The 17,103-nt window shown below is 41.2% G+C and overlaps 1 protein-coding gene across 1 annotated transcript in view; it reads left to right on the top strand.

Annotated features, from left to right (window-relative positions):
• Nucleotides 1–511: 511 nt before the first annotated feature.
• PCSK1 (proprotein convertase subtilisin/kexin type 1) overlaps nucleotides 512–17,103 on the top strand; it is a 37,549-nt gene continuing 20,957 nt past the window's right edge. Inside the window, exons 1-6 of the mRNA XM_063086897.1 lie at nucleotides 512–691; nucleotides 4,005–4,109; nucleotides 7,348–7,458; nucleotides 9,407–9,553; nucleotides 10,933–11,009; nucleotides 16,577–16,665. Of these exons, the coding sequence (XP_062942967.1) occupies nucleotides 512–691; nucleotides 4,005–4,109; nucleotides 7,348–7,458; nucleotides 9,407–9,553; nucleotides 10,933–11,009; nucleotides 16,577–16,665 (709 nt within the window). The remainder of the gene's footprint in view (nucleotides 692–4,004; nucleotides 4,110–7,347; nucleotides 7,459–9,406; nucleotides 9,554–10,932; nucleotides 11,010–16,576; nucleotides 16,666–17,103) is intronic.

The following is a 17,103-nucleotide window of genomic DNA, read 5'->3' as shown; positions in this document are numbered from 1 at the left end:
AAAAGTGTGCTGCATTCCCAGCCTTTGGTTTTTGGTAGTTATATTCAAAGGGGGCACTCCTCTGAGAAGTGAAGATGTTTCTCATGTCTACAGAATTTATGGGCAGACAGGGAGCAGACTTAACTCATCCCAGCAAACGGTTTCTTCCTTTTCTTAATCCTTGCTGCTTATTTTAGCCGCTTCTCCACCCCGCCGGGAATACTATCCAGATCCTAGCCCAGGTAGATCTGACGTCAAGAGATGGCTTTCGTCGATTTGACGTGTAAACACTCATTTCCATTCTGGCTGGGAAGGGCTGGGGCTCCACTCAGCCGGGAGACCGAAGCGCTTCAGTGAGCGCTCGCCGCCGCCCAGCCTCTCCTCGCGCGCCTCCTAGCTCCTGGCAGAGCAACCCGGAGCCAGGAGTGGTCCAGAGCCTGAGGGTGGGAAGGACGAGTCTGTCTAGCTTTTCTCCTGTCTTGTTTCTTTTCCCTCTCTCCTCCCCACTTGTGTGCGAGTGAGTGTGTAAGCCATGGAGCGAAGAGCCTGGACTCTGCAGTGCACTGCTTTCACCCTCTTTTGCGCTTGGTGTGCTCTGAACAGTGTAAAAGCGAAGAGGCAGTTTGTCAATGAATGGGCTGCGGAGATCCCCGGGGGCCTGGAGGCAGCCTCGGCCATCGCCGAGGAGCTGGGTTATGACCTTTTGGGTCAGGTAAGAGTTTGCACTTTCGAAAAACTTTTGGGGGCCCGCGGGGACTGGCGGGACTGGAACGCGGTCTCCCAAGTGGGAGCCCCAGGATGCACTCTCCAGCACCCAGTGTGGCAAAGAGCAAGGATCTCCTCCAGCTCTCGCCTCTGGCGCGCTTGGAGAGAGAGAAAGCTTGCATTATTTACTGTTTGGGCTGGGCGCAGCCAAGCAGAAAAGGAAGCTGCTGCAGCTGGGTAGAGCAGAGCTTATTCTTACTGTTGTCGGCTCTGCAATTGACAGCCGTTCCCGCGCGGTTTGGAAGAAAAATCCCTCCACGCTTGTTCAGGGAACTTGAGATGCACTCAGGCTCTCACCAACCAAGCGCCACCGGGAAAGGCAGTGCGCTCTGTCCCCCGGGACTCAGGCGGTCTGCGTCAGGAGCCGGCCGTTTCCTTGTCCTCAATATGGCAGCATCAGATCCAAGTCCTGATGCAAGGGACCAAACAGGCCACCGGCGGCAGCCTTTGGGGGCATGCCCAGGGCGTTGGGAGAGCGCCAGCTGCCGGGACTCACGACCTGGGGGTTCGGGGGCCGCGAAGTGGACTGGGAAGCTGGCGTGAGAAGAGGTGGGTGAAAGACACGGGACCAGTTCTACACCTCGGGGGAGCTCTGGGTGTTCAACTGGGAACTTGTAAAGTCTGAGCTTTGTAACTTTACTCGAGCACCCTTCCGCAGGGTCGAGCTGCCAATCTGGCTGTGGGGAAGGAAACTATCTCTTTCCTGTTTCTTAGCCAGATGCGTAATCGTTTCTCAGAGGTTCAGCTTATGATAGAAACTGTTGCCTGTCCAAGTGGGGGCTGGGTTAATAGACAGCTGCGGAGGGTTGGGGCATGAAGGCATTAAGAAGGAGACTGCTTAGGCTGCGCGATTCCGAAGGGACCCCAGGGGGTGTGACATCTGTCTAGAGCTTTCCTTTTCCTTGGCTCAGAATCAAGCCCCCTGCCCCTTGCTTTGGAAGTTGTTCTGCATCGAAGCGGGGGAGGAGGGAGTTGTAAAACATTTTGGCGCGTTTTCTCTGGAGGTGGTGATTGAGACGCTGCTGAAGTCACGGATGAGTAATCAGTGTGGGCGTTGGCGATTCCATAGATCGAGTCCACTGGAGAATACACTTCATTCTCCCACTTTATGAGCCAAACAGTTTTTGAGATGCTCGGCAGGAAAGTCAATGCACGGACTGACTTCCTGGTGTCCCAGTAGTAGAGGTAGCCTTTTCCTTTTTTTGCCCAGCTTTGCTCTGGGCCAGGCTGTGTGTTAGGGGCTCAGGAAAAACAGGGGGAAAGAAAGAAAGAAAGAGAGAGAGAGAGAGAGAGATGGAGGGAGGGAGAGAGAGACGGAGGGAGGGAGGGAGGGAGGGAGAAGGGAGGGGGAGGGGGAGGGAAGGAAGGAAGGAAAACAAAAAACACTCTCAGGGAATCAAGAATCTAGAGGAAAATAGCTTAGAAACAGACCATTGCACCTGACCATTATTTGTGTACCCATAGAGGTTGTGCTTCAACAGTACTCAACAATGTGCAATATTTGTTGATTAAAGTAATGAAAGTAGGAGGGAATTTTGGGAGGGGTGAAAGAAGACTGCCCAAAGAAGGAAAAATTTGCACATGGTTTAGGAAGAAGAGTCATGGGTTTCCAGGAGAATATGATGAGATTGGAAGAAGGCACCCCAGGCATGGAAAACAGGTTGTGGAAAAACAGGAAGACACAAAGCAGTTTGGTGATAAGTCTGGTAACTGCACACAATTGTTAGGAATTTGGAGGACCAAAAGGAAGAGTAAATAGCAGATGGAATCGTATTGGTGTGTACTGTGGGCATTATGGAAATCTTGGATGTCCTGCAAGGGGGGTGGGGTACTAGGGATTTAATCATGTATTCTCTTGGGCAGCTACTGGAGGGCTAAATAGCTCTGGTAACTTAGATTGGGAGAGAGAGCCAAAACTAAATCCCTTTTCCTTTTTTTACCTGTTAGCTCCAGACATGCATCCAAACTTATACCATTCAATGTGGGAATTGTTTATCAAAATAAATAAACATAAATCCAAAAAAGTAAAAAACAACAAATCAGTATTTTTGGTAGGATCTTTGGAGAAACGATGGTGTAGTCACAAGAATAATTTTTAAATAGTGGGGAAAATCCGTCTATATTTACATACGATTTGCAGTGCTATATTTCCTCTAGCCATTTCTAGTTAAAATGGCATTACTTACAAAAGTTTTTAAAATAATTTTTTTTTTTTTTTGGTAAAAGACTGATAGTGCTTTCCTAGTTCTGATTGTTTCCCTTTCTGCTTAGCATTACTGAAATTACTGAAATTATGCTAATTTAGCAATACTATTCTGAGGCTCTTATGGCCTCAAAATAAAGCTAGGTAGGATTAAGGTACGTGACAAAAAGAAAAACCACTTGACAGCAGAAACAGAGCTAAGCATTGGTGATCTTTTCCCAAGGCTACTGATCTCTCTTCCCAACTCCATCTACAGCTTATAACAGACTCACTGTCTGAGGTTCAGGCTTGGAGAAGGGCCTAAGCATCTCTATTAAAAAATCCTCTAGGTGATGAGAACCACCAATTTAAAGAAGATACTTCTTCTGAAATAAACTATTGTCAATTGTTTGCCTCTTAATTTTAATACTGCAGGGCATCTAGTGGAATTGGTAGCTTCAAATTTAGTACTATTTTGAGTAAAGGGATGCTAGCTTAAAAGAATAAAGAATGTAGTTCTAAATGGAGCAGAGGTGTTGACAGCTAGCCAGAGAAGTATATACACACAAAGGTGGAACAGCTATTCTAAATCTGGCATGCTTTTTCCTGAAAGTCTTAAACAGTGGAAAATCAAATGGTCACTAAATAACAGCTGATAACCATTATCACTACTGATTCAATGGCTACATTTTATAACAACAATAAATTGTTTTAGCTGAGTGTGGCACTGATCATAGTACCCGAAGTGTTTGCTTGCTTTCCAGAAAGAATTGTTCTCTGACAGGATACATTTGATTAAATGGATATTTTTTTTTTTTTTTTGAGAACTGTCTACTTATACAATATTGTCACACAAAAAAACAAATGTAGTTCTTTTAAAATGTGTGAAACAGAATTATCCGCAGCCCCCATGTACACTGTGAGCCCAAGTGACAGTATCCTGAGGGTCTTTTCAAGACCTCTATCAGTACCATCATAATGAAGAAAAAAGTTAACTTCAGGTACAAGGAACAGGCTTAATAAAAGTTTCCTGTTAGTTGGGTTTCGAAAGTACATTTCTAATTTTCTTCTTTTATAGATTGGATCACTGGAGAATCACTACTTATTCAAACACAAAAACCATCCCCGAAGGTCTCGAAGGAGTGCCTTTCATATCACTAAGAGATTATCTGATGATGATCGCGTAAGTTTTGTGCATTGTTTTCAAACCAATACCTGACTTATCTTCTTTCTTTATGATTTCCAATAAAAGAAAAAGCATTTTGCAAATATGATTTTTAAAAATTGTGACCACAATTGTTTATCTGTAATATTTATAATTTCTTTCCTTAGGGTTATAATTACACATAATAATACCAAGATTGGACTGGATTGGTTGAGTTAATTTTATGTATAAATTTTTTTTTCACAAATTCAGTATAAGAGCATGAAAGTTAATATTAAAAATCAGGTGGCAGCCCTAATAGAAATGTTTGACAATACAATCAACCAACAACATTTTATTATGTACCTGTTATATACCAAGCTGTTTAATACCAACATGGGGATGCCCGGGAAATATATGACTCTTGTTTTCAATAACATCTCAGTATAACTGAAAAACATTCCACCATTTCTATTTGGTTTCGCTATATTGGGACATAGTATTTATAAGAGAGCTCTAAATCCATGTCTTCATGAGGCAAATGTTTCCATAAATATTATCTTGTTTGACCCAAACCACCTGATCGCTTTTCATCCTGGTTTGTATACAGATTCAATGATTAGGCAACAGCAGAAGATGTCTAGAATGACAATAGGTAAATAGAGTGGGATAATTTGAATGTATGTCTAATGTGCCTATTGATTTTTTTAAGTAAATTTTTAACATCAGCAAACATATCAATAGAAAATGTTGACTATGTTGGGATATTGCAATTTGCATACACAATGCTGCTTTTTCTCAAGAATGTGCTATACTATTGGAAATCTATCCTGGTTTGCCTAATACCTTTATACATGATTTCTGTTACCTGGGTCACCTGGAGAATTATGGTAAGAGATAGAAAACATCCTCTTGGTGAAAGGATTAAAAGCATCTTCTCAACTTCTCAGAAAAAAAAAAAAGTATAAATGACAGAAAGGTGATAGAACTGTTGAAAGTACATGGAATTCATGAAGCCTTTGAAATAATTTGCTATTTTATTTGTTGTGCAACTGATATAAGTTTTAAAAGAAGATGAAGATAAATTATGAGGGTAGGGAATGACTGGGCTGGGTCACCAATGTTCAAATGTAAAACAAGCAATCTTGCCCTACAAATAATGCTGTATCAGGACTACGGAAAACAACCTCATGGCTCCTGTACACCCATTGCCAATTCATTTTTTCAAGTTATGACTAGATGTGGGAGACCAAATCAGAGGCCTTGAACCTTACTTTAAAACTTTCTTGTCCAATGAGATTTTCCTTTACCCACCCCAAGACAGATGGCTCATTGTATGTGCTTCTGAAAAGTAGGACAACTTCCAGCATTCTGGATAGGCTTAATCCTTGAGCAAATCAAGAGAGAAATTTCTTTCTCTGCCTAAATGTATGTCCAACATTAGTGCACAAGGAAGTCATATTGAACTGTCTTCTCATTTTCACAGAGAAATTTGGACAGAGTGGAGCATACATAACTGTTATTCTTACTTAAATTATCTCATGAAAATGAACAGATGGCCCAATCCTAGTCTAGATGTCTTCTTGATAGTTGATTTTGGGGAGAATCCCAAGGCATAATGAGAAAAAGCTAAGAATTTACTCTCCATTATAACTTCATAACAAAGGAGTTTATATAATTCTATGAAACATTAGCCCAAGAATAATTTTATTTTAGAAAAAATCCTGGAATCATAGAAGCTTGCAGTGGGAGGTTGGACTAGATGATATTTAATGCTCTTTCCAGATCAAAATCATTATTTACAATTGAGTACATGATACCTATTTTATAATAACAGAAAGACACCACCAATTTTCTCTATTCCATTTTGTCTGCTCTTCTAGAGATTAATATGCAATTCTGAGTTAATGACATTAATCACAGCCCTGTTTCCTACAATTGGATGTTTATCTGATCAGATGGCAGAGTGCCCCTTCTTATATTCCATTTTTTAGAATTGCTCTTGATTTTAATTTTATTGCTCCTTTTTGATGGGGGATAATGTTCTTTCAAATCAGCCCTGTGAAATGCAGTGACAGCCTATCTTTGCACATATGTTAATAAAATTTCCAACTGTAAGTGATCCTCTCCCCGAAAGATTGGTACTTGTTCCCTAGCAGCCATCCTCCAAAGGCTAACTCAGATGATGGCAGTATTCCAAGCATTGAGGTATTTTAAGCCAAAACAATTAAGCTTGAAAATACAAGCACTTTAAAAATAAATTATAGTGACTAATTTCTAGCTCTCAAGTTCCTCCCAATGTTTATAATAGGTTTGCAGTATATTTTCTAATTTAAAATTCAGGACAGTCCTAGTGTCTGATTTTATCCTTTAGTTGCAAATTATTTTTCAGTTTTTACTTTCGCACCTAACTCATGAGTACTTTCACATTAATAATATCCCACCACACACTGGACTGTCATCATGTATACAACAAAAAAATGTGTGTTTTGGGGTAGGAAATAGTTGTGTTGCCCAGCAAAATGAGAGTATAGCATTATCTCATAATGAATACAACTACAAGGCAGCCTCTCACTCTCTCAGGGCCTCAAGTATAATAGGATTATGCCATAAATGTGGGGCAGGTAATTTTCGTATTGTCAGATCTCTTTGCATAATACATGAGATTGAATTAATGGCAAGTGTTCATGGTCAGTAGTGCTCATTCATCACCCTGAATCTGTTTCTCATATTAAATACTCTTAAGCAGGAGGGCGAAGCACAGGGGAGCCAGAGTTTCAAATTTGCAAAGACACAGCCCCATTCTTGTGTAATATTTGCAATTTATACATTTGCATGTTAAAGAAAGAGAAATTAGGCTATAAAAGCACCATAGCAGCAATCTCTGCAGTCTCTTAGCTTGTTGACTCATTCCATGAGAATGGACAAATTTTCAGCTACAGAGCCCTGGAACCTCAATATAAAAATGGGTATTATGGTCCATTTGCTGATAAAAGCAGGCTGAACTTTACTTCCATTGTACCCCCAGTGTAAGTAATTTGAGGAATTCATCACTTCACCGTCTGCTTCTCCTCCCCCTAAAGGTATACTTTACTGTAATAGAGGAAATGCTCATCTCCCTAGTGGGCAATCCCTTCTGCCAGTTTGATCTGTAGTCACACAAAAGCATTGTGGAGCTGCCCGAACTCTGATGGGAAGGGTACTGGGGATAGAGGAAAGACGATTATACAGAGGTGGCTATTGACTTCTGATTTTCTTGCTGTAAAAATCCTTGCAGGTGATATGGGCCGAACAACAGTATGAAAAAGAGAGAAGTAAACGTTCACCTCTGAGAGACTCAGCACTGGATCTCTTCAACGATCCGATGTGGAATCAGCAGTGGTACTTGGTAAGTACATACAGAAGAAACCTGGGTTCCTGTGTGGGACCTCAGTTCTGGGTTCTTTACATTGTTTTATCTGCACAATGGCTTTTTCCCCCCATGATGGAGAATTCAGCAGAGGGCTAGGTTATCTAGACATCAGGGCTGATGGGATCTTCTTTTATCTGAATCTTCTGTTTTGTTGGGTGACTGTGTCTGAAACACAGATCTTTAGTTATTCATGAGAGGAGGGGCTGTCATCTTCTTGTTTTCTTAAACTTATCTGGGGTACATGCAGAAGAATCACGTCTTGCGTGTTAGGGGCTTCAAAAAGAGTACTCATGGCAAAAATCACATTCAGTTGAAGTAACTCTTGAGAACCCTTTAAATCAATCACTCACCGAGTACAGTGAACATAGTTCAGTATACATAGTACTGAATGACAATTCTTACATGCAGTGGGTGAGAATCTCTGAAGGAGGCTAATGAAGGAACTCAGGAAAGTCTATTTGCAAATGTCTAGACTTGCAAACAATTCTCCCTTTAAGATTGTTACCCAATCTTTATTGGTGTGTGGGCACTAAGTGGAGAAATTGTAAGTATTGTTGCTTGCCTGCGGGGTATTCTCTCTCCCATTTTAATGTTAAGCCTCTCTAGTAATAATACATGTTAATAGAAGGGTTTGTTGATGAGAATATTATAAAAGATCATTCTTCATGACAACTGTAAGCTAAGGTTTAGACACTCTTGATGAATAATGGATGGGAAAAGGGATCAGTTCCTTTTGACACTCTCTTTACCTAGGCAGTACTTGCTCATTGCAGCAGAAGAGACATATCAGCTTACACCTTTTATGCATTTACTATGTACCAAATGGTATTCTAAGTGTTTGACATGAATTAATACATTTCATCCTCATGACTACCTTATGTTATAGATACAGTAATGATGCCTGTTTAACAGATGAAGAAACAGAGACATTGACAAGTTGAATAATTTGCCAAAATCACATGGCTACCATTGGTGGGACCATAAATCATGGCTCTAGGGGCCATACTCTTAACAACCACACTCTGTAGTTGCTCCCGCAACTGACACGGAGGCTTTCTTGTCTGGCTTTGGCCAACAATCTGTGTGTGGTTCTAGCTTCCTGTGATTTAGCTTCACCATAGCCCTTGCAGGAGCATCAGCAAAGGAGAAGTCCATTCTCTGATACTTTTGATTGTTGTTACTTACAAATTTCTTATTAACCCTTTCACCAGATGCCTGGCATTCTTCTAATGTACCTCTCGCCTGCTTGGAAATGTGTTTTATCTGTGTTCCTCTGCTGCTCACCTCTTCTCCCATGAGTCCTACATACTGTAACTGCTGGAAAAATTATCTGAAAAGAAAAACCCCAAATCTCCTCTCCAAGATACTTATTTACTAAATCGCTCATACTTGGAGGTGGGCAATTAAATTGCAATTCCTGGTCTCCTTAGCATTCCATTTTCTGCTTTTTCTTTTAGAGGAAAAGTTCTAAAACATCCGTGAGTGACTCTGCACCAACAATATAATGTGATTCAATGTGGCAACCAAGGCTCAGGATTTGGTGGGAGATAGAAACATATGCCATCAAATAAAGCTTTGGCCTGTTATTAAAGGAAAAGAATAAAATGAAAAAGTTTGAGCATGTCATTATAAATGAAAGAAACATAGGGACAAACTTCTTTGAAGCCATATAGTTCAAAGAGAAGGGGCTCAGGTGATTAATTCTTTCAAGTGATTTTCCATTAGAACAATTGGAAGAAGAGCAGCAGTCTCATGATCCATTTGGCCGACCCTCAACTTTGTTCTTCATTTCACCTAATTGCCTTTTCTAAAGAGTAGAGTGACCCAAGGAAAAAGAAAGAGGGGTCTCCAGGCTGGGGCTTAAGTTTCCATTTTGCAGCAGGCAAATCACGATTTTTCCAATGCTTTCGTTTATCTTTACCAGCAAGATACAAGGATGACCGCAGCCCTGCCCAAGCTGGATCTTCATGTGATACCTGTTTGGCAAAAAGGCATTACGGGCAAAGGAGTTGTTATCACTGTACTGGATGATGGCTTGGAGTGGAATCACACAGATATTTATGCCAATTACGTGAGTCTGGGCCCTCCCATGACTGTGACTTAGGGAGTTGCCATGTAGACACACATTTAGGGAATTCCTTCCCTTCAGGAGAGAAGCTTCTCTGATGTCAGCCCTTGAAATGATAGGCTAAGGCTTTGCCCCTTCCCTTACCCTCTCACCAGCCCATATGAACTTGTCTTGTACCAGTGGCATTCAAGAGTTCAGTGGGGTCAAGGACTGTATGAAAGTATGTGTGCTGGGAGAACGTGGGGGAAGTACCTTTACCTATTATACTATTAAAGGCCATTCAGACTCTGAGCCACTCAGTGTTTAGGACAGTAAAGAAATCCAATCAAGACTGATGCCTGGGATCATTTTCATGGTCTTCCACCACTCATCACTTATGACTCAGTATCCCTGATATTATGAAGTTATATGGATGTGATTTCTTCCATTGCCAATTCAAAGTGAATCCCAGACAGTTCAAAAATGCCAAGCTGAGAATGGAAAAGTTTACTAGAAATGGGAAAATAAATAAATGAAAATGATCTGCTTAATTGTTTATGAAGTTCACAATATAATATGAACTCCATAATACCTCTTAGATCTTTAGATCAGGGTGGCAGACATTTCATCTTCAAGATTGTCTCTTGTCTTTCTCTCTTCCCTTCCAGCCACCTGACATTCCCCAGCCATAACACAAAGCTAAAGAGCAAAGGAAAAGGGAAGGAAAACAAGAGATTAAAAAGATTAGCACAGATAGAAAGTAGGAATTATCGAGGGACATGGAAAATATTGAGAAGTAGCAGTAGCAGTCATAGAATTCTTATGTGGGAAAGGTTTAATTGTTGCAATCTGGTTGGAAAAGGGCGTGGGACCTGGTGGCTTGTCTTGAACTTCAAGCACACTCTCTTTCATTAAACTGCATGTTTATTTAGTGTGCTTGGGGAAGTTGAAGAAGATCGCTATGGACCTTAGCCTCACCCCGCAGCAACCTCTTTGCACCTCTATTCATAAGACAGATGAGTGTCAAAGTAGCACTGTCTCTGTGACCTTAGTTAAATCACTCAGTTTCTCTGGGTCTTGATGTTCTCATCTGAAAAATGAGGTGACCGAACTAAGCAAACTCTGATTCCTTCCAGCTCTAACATCCTATGGGCATTGATAAGCTGTAGGTTTGGTGACATTCACTGAGAACTGGGTGCTGGCTCACTTTGGGGTGTTCATCCTCTCTGCCGGCTTTGTGTATACAGTAAGTGTTCTGGGACTAGGTCAGAAACTCTGAAATCAAGGCTTTTGAACTATTATCCAGGATAAGAAGGGATGGGGGGAAGCCTTGAGAAGTGTTGTTTTCTTTTCTTTTCTTTTTTTTTTAAAAATGATGCTACAGTTCTATTTTATCTCTTCAGGATCCAGAGGCTAGCTATGATTTTAATGATAATGACCATGATCCGTTTCCCCGATATGACCCCACAAATGAGAACAAGTGAGTAATCGTGCATTTCGGGAGAATAAAGTACTTTAAAATGCTTTTATCTTGTTTGTGAAAATTATGCTATAAAATTGATCCACACTCTAGCACTCAGAAAACGTTAATGCACAGCATCTGTACACAATATTTTGTTGCTTTTAAAACAGGAATCGAAGCTTCCATTTTTATATTCCTTTGGGTTTATAAAACCATATTTTAATTAAACTTCCACATTGTAAAATTCTTCTTCTGATATTATGAAATTTATCCCTCAAGTGTTACTGAAGATTTGTAGCTTTAGAAAGAATGTTTGGGGCATAAAGAGTACAAACTTCGAGCTCACCCCAATTATCGTATAAATCTTTTGCTATTAGCAACATGCTTGATGTTAGTCAACAACTTCCTGTGGTGGCTACAACCATCCTCAGCCATTTCCCCCAGAAGAGCATGACCAGACACCAGACTAGAGTTTCATACCTGAGCCCTGGTCCCCAAATCCAACCCAGTCTCCAAGGTACTGAATCAGTTAGTAGCCTGTTCCAGAGCTCCTGCTAGGTGGAAAGTCAAAGGGAAGAGAAAGGGGACGGCATCTGACTCCTAGATTAATTATCTCTCCGTTTTAGACACAGGGTGGTAAGGGAGGACAAGAGCCAGAATTTCCAAAGCAGGAGTCCAAAAGAGACCCAGAGGCAAGAGATTTCTAACCCTGTCTCTTAGCCCCAAAGAAACTTTACCCTCTAGGCTCATGGCCTCAAAGTGTCCATGCCCATGTTAGAACTCATCTTTGTTCATACTGACATCACTCACAGGCTGCAAGGAGACATTCAAACTTTCCTCTTTATTTTCTCCACCCAGAAGAGACTTGCACCAGAATAGATGAAGGCCAACGGCAAAATTAGGGCTTGCAGCTAGAAGTGGGGATGAAAAAAGCAAAGCAAGTAAAAGCTCTTGGTAAATGTCACATAACGTGCTCCTCTGGTCTCTCTGGATAGCTCTGTCCCTTGGACTGTTACCCAACTTGGGTCAGTCAACTTTCTCTCTCTGTCTCTCTCTTTCTCTCACTCTCACTCTTTCCTTTATTCTCTCTCGAACTCCCATGAGGCTGGTGCAGTAATATTGACCTAAAGTTGTTCCTTTCTTTGGATGGCACCCCCTCCAGAAGGCCAGCAACCTCCAGGAAGGGAGGCTGGGGCACATGGACTTGGCCTCAACTTCTGGGTGTATGGTTTTTCTTTGGGGAGAAGGGGAGGCTTATGGAGGGTTCAAAGATTCTACTTCTTTCAGTACCACTTATTTCTTTGGTGATTTAAGTAAAGGAGTTAACTACATATACCCTTAAAGGTTAGAACATTTCAGTAACAATACGAATAGGAACCACTGGCAGGGGTAGACTTGGAGGAAAGTGGGAGTTTCTCAGGAACTTATAGCAGGTCCACCCCCACCCCAACAGTCTCAGCCCTATTTCTGAGTCAGGAGAGTATGGGATCAGCAGGAACCTCTGATCTTTTGGAACACGGTCTTGTAATGCTAGGCTGGCTGGCAGTTGAGGCTTTGCCAATTACTGGCATAGGGGGTGACCTTGGGGAAATCACTTCCCTCTCTTTGCCTCTGCTTTTTATTTTTGTCCCCTAAAATGGGTGACAAGGCACTTGCTCTCAGAGCATGGGCATGTTTCTGAAAGGAACTTCCTGAGGAAATGGGCAATAAGTACATGGAAGAAAGGAGCACGCTTTTTAGAACGGAGTAAAAACAACAGATTTCATTCCATCCCTTGGTTAAGACTAAGTGGGAAATCTGCTCTCAGCCACATAGGTGCAGCTGAGGAGACTCAGCTGGAGGTGTCAGTCTCCCTCCCGGGTAGCATACCTCCTGCCTAGGCAGATCCTTGTCCTGGTCCCAGGATCTACTGCAGGTGATAACTTGTGTGGTGACTTCACAGTATGTGAATACTTGGTGAAGGGATACTCTAGAGATTCTCTAGTCATTAGGAGGGGAATTCAGACCTCTCTCTTCCCTCGCTAAAAAAGGGGGAATCTTACAGGACACTATCTCTAATAGCTACATTTCCCCCAACTCAGGGAGCTCCAGAGATCCCAAGGAAGCAGCTCATATGATGATATTTATCTTGAGCCTAAAATCTCTGAGCTTTCAGAGCATAGCCTGCCATGGACTTTTCACATGGCATGGAGCTAGCATGGCATAACCCAACACTTCAAAACACAGACTTTGGAACAAGCTTTAGATCGAATCTTAGACCTGCCACTTATCAGTTGAGTGACCTTGAGCAAATTATTAACTTCTTTGTACTTAAGTTTTATAATCTTTTGGAAACGGATATCTACTTCATTGCGTTATTACAGAGATGAAGTAAGTTTATATATATAAATGGGTTGGACACTGCCTGGTACATAAAAAAAAGTTAAATAACTGCTGTGATGATGATGCCCATGAGATGATGATGATAATGACAATGACAGTGATGATGATGATGATCAAAGCTTTTGATTTAGCAACTGAAGTTGCTAAAGACCTTCTTTTAGTGAGAAATTAGTATAACGAGAATAATATTATCCAGTAGGAGCAGAAACAAAGGCAAGTCAATTTTCTGAGCCAGTTCAAAATCTGCTATTTGAAAATGACACAATGAGCAACTATCTGTCAGTGTCCTCTTGACTACCAACCAGAAAGGTAGCATCCCTATCATTAATCAGGAGATATAACAAGAAATGGCCACCCTTCTAGAATGTTGTCAGACATAAATCCCCTAGGTTTAGAAAATGAATGGCTCCATTTTGTCTTGGTCTTTATTGCAATTGGAAACCTATTATCCTCCAATTCTAAGGGCATTATCTCTCCAAACTCTCTGTATTGCAGCTGTTCTTTTTCACTATGTAAATGAGATTAGTAGAAGCTACATCTGAATGCTCCTTTGCAAATCACTGGAGGAATCACTAAACAATAAAATCTTAAAAGTGCGGGTAACTCTTACTATTAAGCTGGCATGAATCTGTATTTAGTATTTCAACACCAATTACAGATTATTTTTCTAGTTAAATAATATATGTGACAAGGATATCTTAACCAGAATAATAGTAGTCTTTAAACTATCTTGTGGAATAATTTTTTAAAAAATCAATTTGTTTAAACACCAGTCACTACCATTGTTTTAAGATAATAGATGGTTCTTTTATCACAGTGCTTGACTTAGGAAAGAAAAAGAGCTGCGGGTCTATAAAGAGTGACATAGACATAGTTCGATAAAGTCTTCCCTTTTAATTAATGCATGGAGGTGGGAAGTGAGGATAAGAGGAGGAAAAAAGATCAGTCTACATTTGTACCATGACCCTATTGCTACTCTCACTATGCAGCAGTCAGTCTTTACTATACGAGGAGAGTTAAGTAATAGGCGGTGACACACTGCATCATTTTTTAAGACAGAGGCACAATTATGGGGATATGTGTTTGTCAACAGGTTGATTCTCTTGGCTCAGGCTAGAGACTTGTATTGGACTTTTTGCTATCCTGGGTCCTGTCCCTATCCTGTGTAAATGTAAATGTAGGCAGTGGTGGCTTCCAGAAACACATTTCTCACAGGACGACACCTGAATTTCTCCTTCTACAAAGGCAAAGTGGGCTAATCCATCCACAAAGTATAAGGCACCTACTATGTGTTCAAATGTGCACACATTTCTCAGAGCATGGGCATGTTGGTGAGGACAGCTCAGTTGCAAATGAAAGAATCCTAATTCAAAGATTAAGTAAAATGGGGATTTTAAAAAAGTTTCACCCAAGGGATGCTCTAGCTTCAGATGTTGCAAGATCCAGGAGTTCAAATAATATGTCCTCAGGACACCAACCAACCTGTTTCCATCCCCTGGAGCGGCTCGCCTGCACTCAGCTTCCTTCTCAGTAAACTCTTGCCTGGCAGCAAGATCCACGAGCCTCATGTGGAACTTAAAGCTCAAGATTCCCAAGGAAGAGTAGAGATCTCTTCCCCAGAATCTGCATCAATCCTTGAAAACTGTGAGGAGTAGGGGCCCCGTGACTGAAAGAATGACAAAGAATCACGGAGGACCACTTCCCAGAAGGGGAAAATGTGAGCAAACAAAAAAGAAGCAGATGACTGCCAAATCAGGGAAGCCCTTGAATTAAAGATAATTATATCATTCTGAGTTAGAATTCCTGTAATGAACTATAGAAATGACCCCTGAAAGTGTAGTCTTTGACTTAGAATTCCTATCCAGTATTAACATGCCGGAGCAGGACCATCACGTAGTGGAAGGTGACCAGAAAATCACTGGTACTTTAAAAAAAAAGAGTTAAACAGAATTCTTGTAGATGGCCCAGTCAATTTAGGAATTTCATATTCTGTGCAAGGCTGAATTAATAGATGGCCAGTGTCTACAAGCAGCCGGCAGACATCGTTGCTTGGAGCAAACCCTTGCTTCTCTTTTCCTCTGTGTCGGCATATCCAGTCAACGGCTCCTCCAAGCCAGCAGCAGCTTTCTCACAACTCCCAGGTGCTTCCACAATGCAATAAAGTCAAGAAAAACAGGGATTCATATTAATGGGCTCTCGGCTTATTGGCCCTCCTGAGTCAGGATGGTGGTGTGAAAAGACATTATTACCCCTGATTTATAGAACGGATGCTTTAGTGGTTGAATTTGGTGAGTTTAGAGATGAATGTTCTCCTAAATGCCCTGAAATCCTAAATTGCCCTCTTTGCCTGATTGCGAAGCCAGTCTTGTTCAAACTTCTGGTGCCAGTCAGAGTTGTGGGAGCACCCTGGTTTCCCAGTTAGCCTGCAGTGTCTCATGAAAAATCTCAAACTCCTCTTGGTACCAGAAAACCCTCAGAAGATTTAGTGTGGTATGTGGTTGGAGGAGTGAAGGAGGGCTTAGAAGGGGACTCTGTTCTGTCATATCCTATGAGGGCAGGTCAAGGATAACCTAATCCAAGGCAGTCACTAGGGAGACAAGTGAGGAGCCACTTCACTACTATAAAGTATGAAGGAGAAGCCATTTCTTTGAAATTGTTTCTGAGTGTCAGAGTTGCTCCCAATAGTATCAATAGCTAACACTTGTTCTTACTATATGCCAGCCACTGCTCTAAGGGCTCTACACACATTATCTCATGGGATCTTCACAACAATCCTTTGAGGATAAATAACTTACCTGAGGTCACACCACTAATTAGTGGCAGAAGCCAAGATTAGAATTCATATGCTTTGGCTCCAGGACCTGTGCCCCTCTCTGAATATAAATTTTGTCTCTTGCAATGGGAATAAAACAGCAACAAGTCTGACAAAGAATTAATGTATCCATGTACCATGGATTCATATGCAAAACAATTGTTTGTCTTTATTGATGTTTTACAACTCTTTTTTAAAAATTTTATTTATTTATTTATTTATTTATTTAAATTTTATTTTGTCGATATACATTGTGGTTGATTATTGTGGCCCCTTACCAAAGCCTCCCTCCCTCCTCCCTCTCCTCCCTCCCCCCCAACAATGTCCTTTCTGTTTGCTTGTCGTATCAACTTCAAGGGATTGTTTACAACTCTTATTTTTTAATCCTCAGACATGGGACCAGATGTGCAGGAGAAATTGCCATGCAAGCAAATAATCACAAATGTGGGGTCGGAGTTGCATATAATTCCAAAGTCGGAGGTAAAGCAGAGGGTTGTTCCTGTAGTTTGATGCTTTAGCTTGAGGCTTGCATTACCTACTGTAAGTGCGGCTGGTGCGTGGTGGGAAGGATGCTTCCCAATCTCCAGAGGAAGAAATGAACTCCATGTAAAACTTGCTGCTGGACTTGAGTGTGATTTGCTAGCAAATCAGTGGATTTGGATTCCCAGAAAATGGATAGCTAAATATAGCCTATACATCTTTGCAGGAAAAAAAAAATGGAAATGTTGAATATCATTTAAACCCAATCTAATTTTCTCTATGTTCATATTTGGAAGAGTTGGTAATTGAGTGCTTGCAAAGGGAACAGAAGGAGGAGGTAAATTTAGGCAAGGACTTTTCCAGCCTTTCAATTCTGTAGAGATTTTTCATTTCATGGCAAAGAACAGCTTCAAAAAATTTTAAAAATACATACTTGTT

This window comes from Cynocephalus volans, chromosome 2, assembly GCF_027409185.1.
Source record: "Cynocephalus volans isolate mCynVol1 chromosome 2, mCynVol1.pri, whole genome shotgun sequence".
In the NCBI taxonomy this organism is placed as follows: Eukaryota; Metazoa; Chordata; class Mammalia; order Dermoptera; family Cynocephalidae; genus Cynocephalus; species Cynocephalus volans.
The sequence above is the reverse complement of the archived record's forward strand: the minus strand, read 5'-3'. Positions and strand labels throughout refer to the sequence as shown.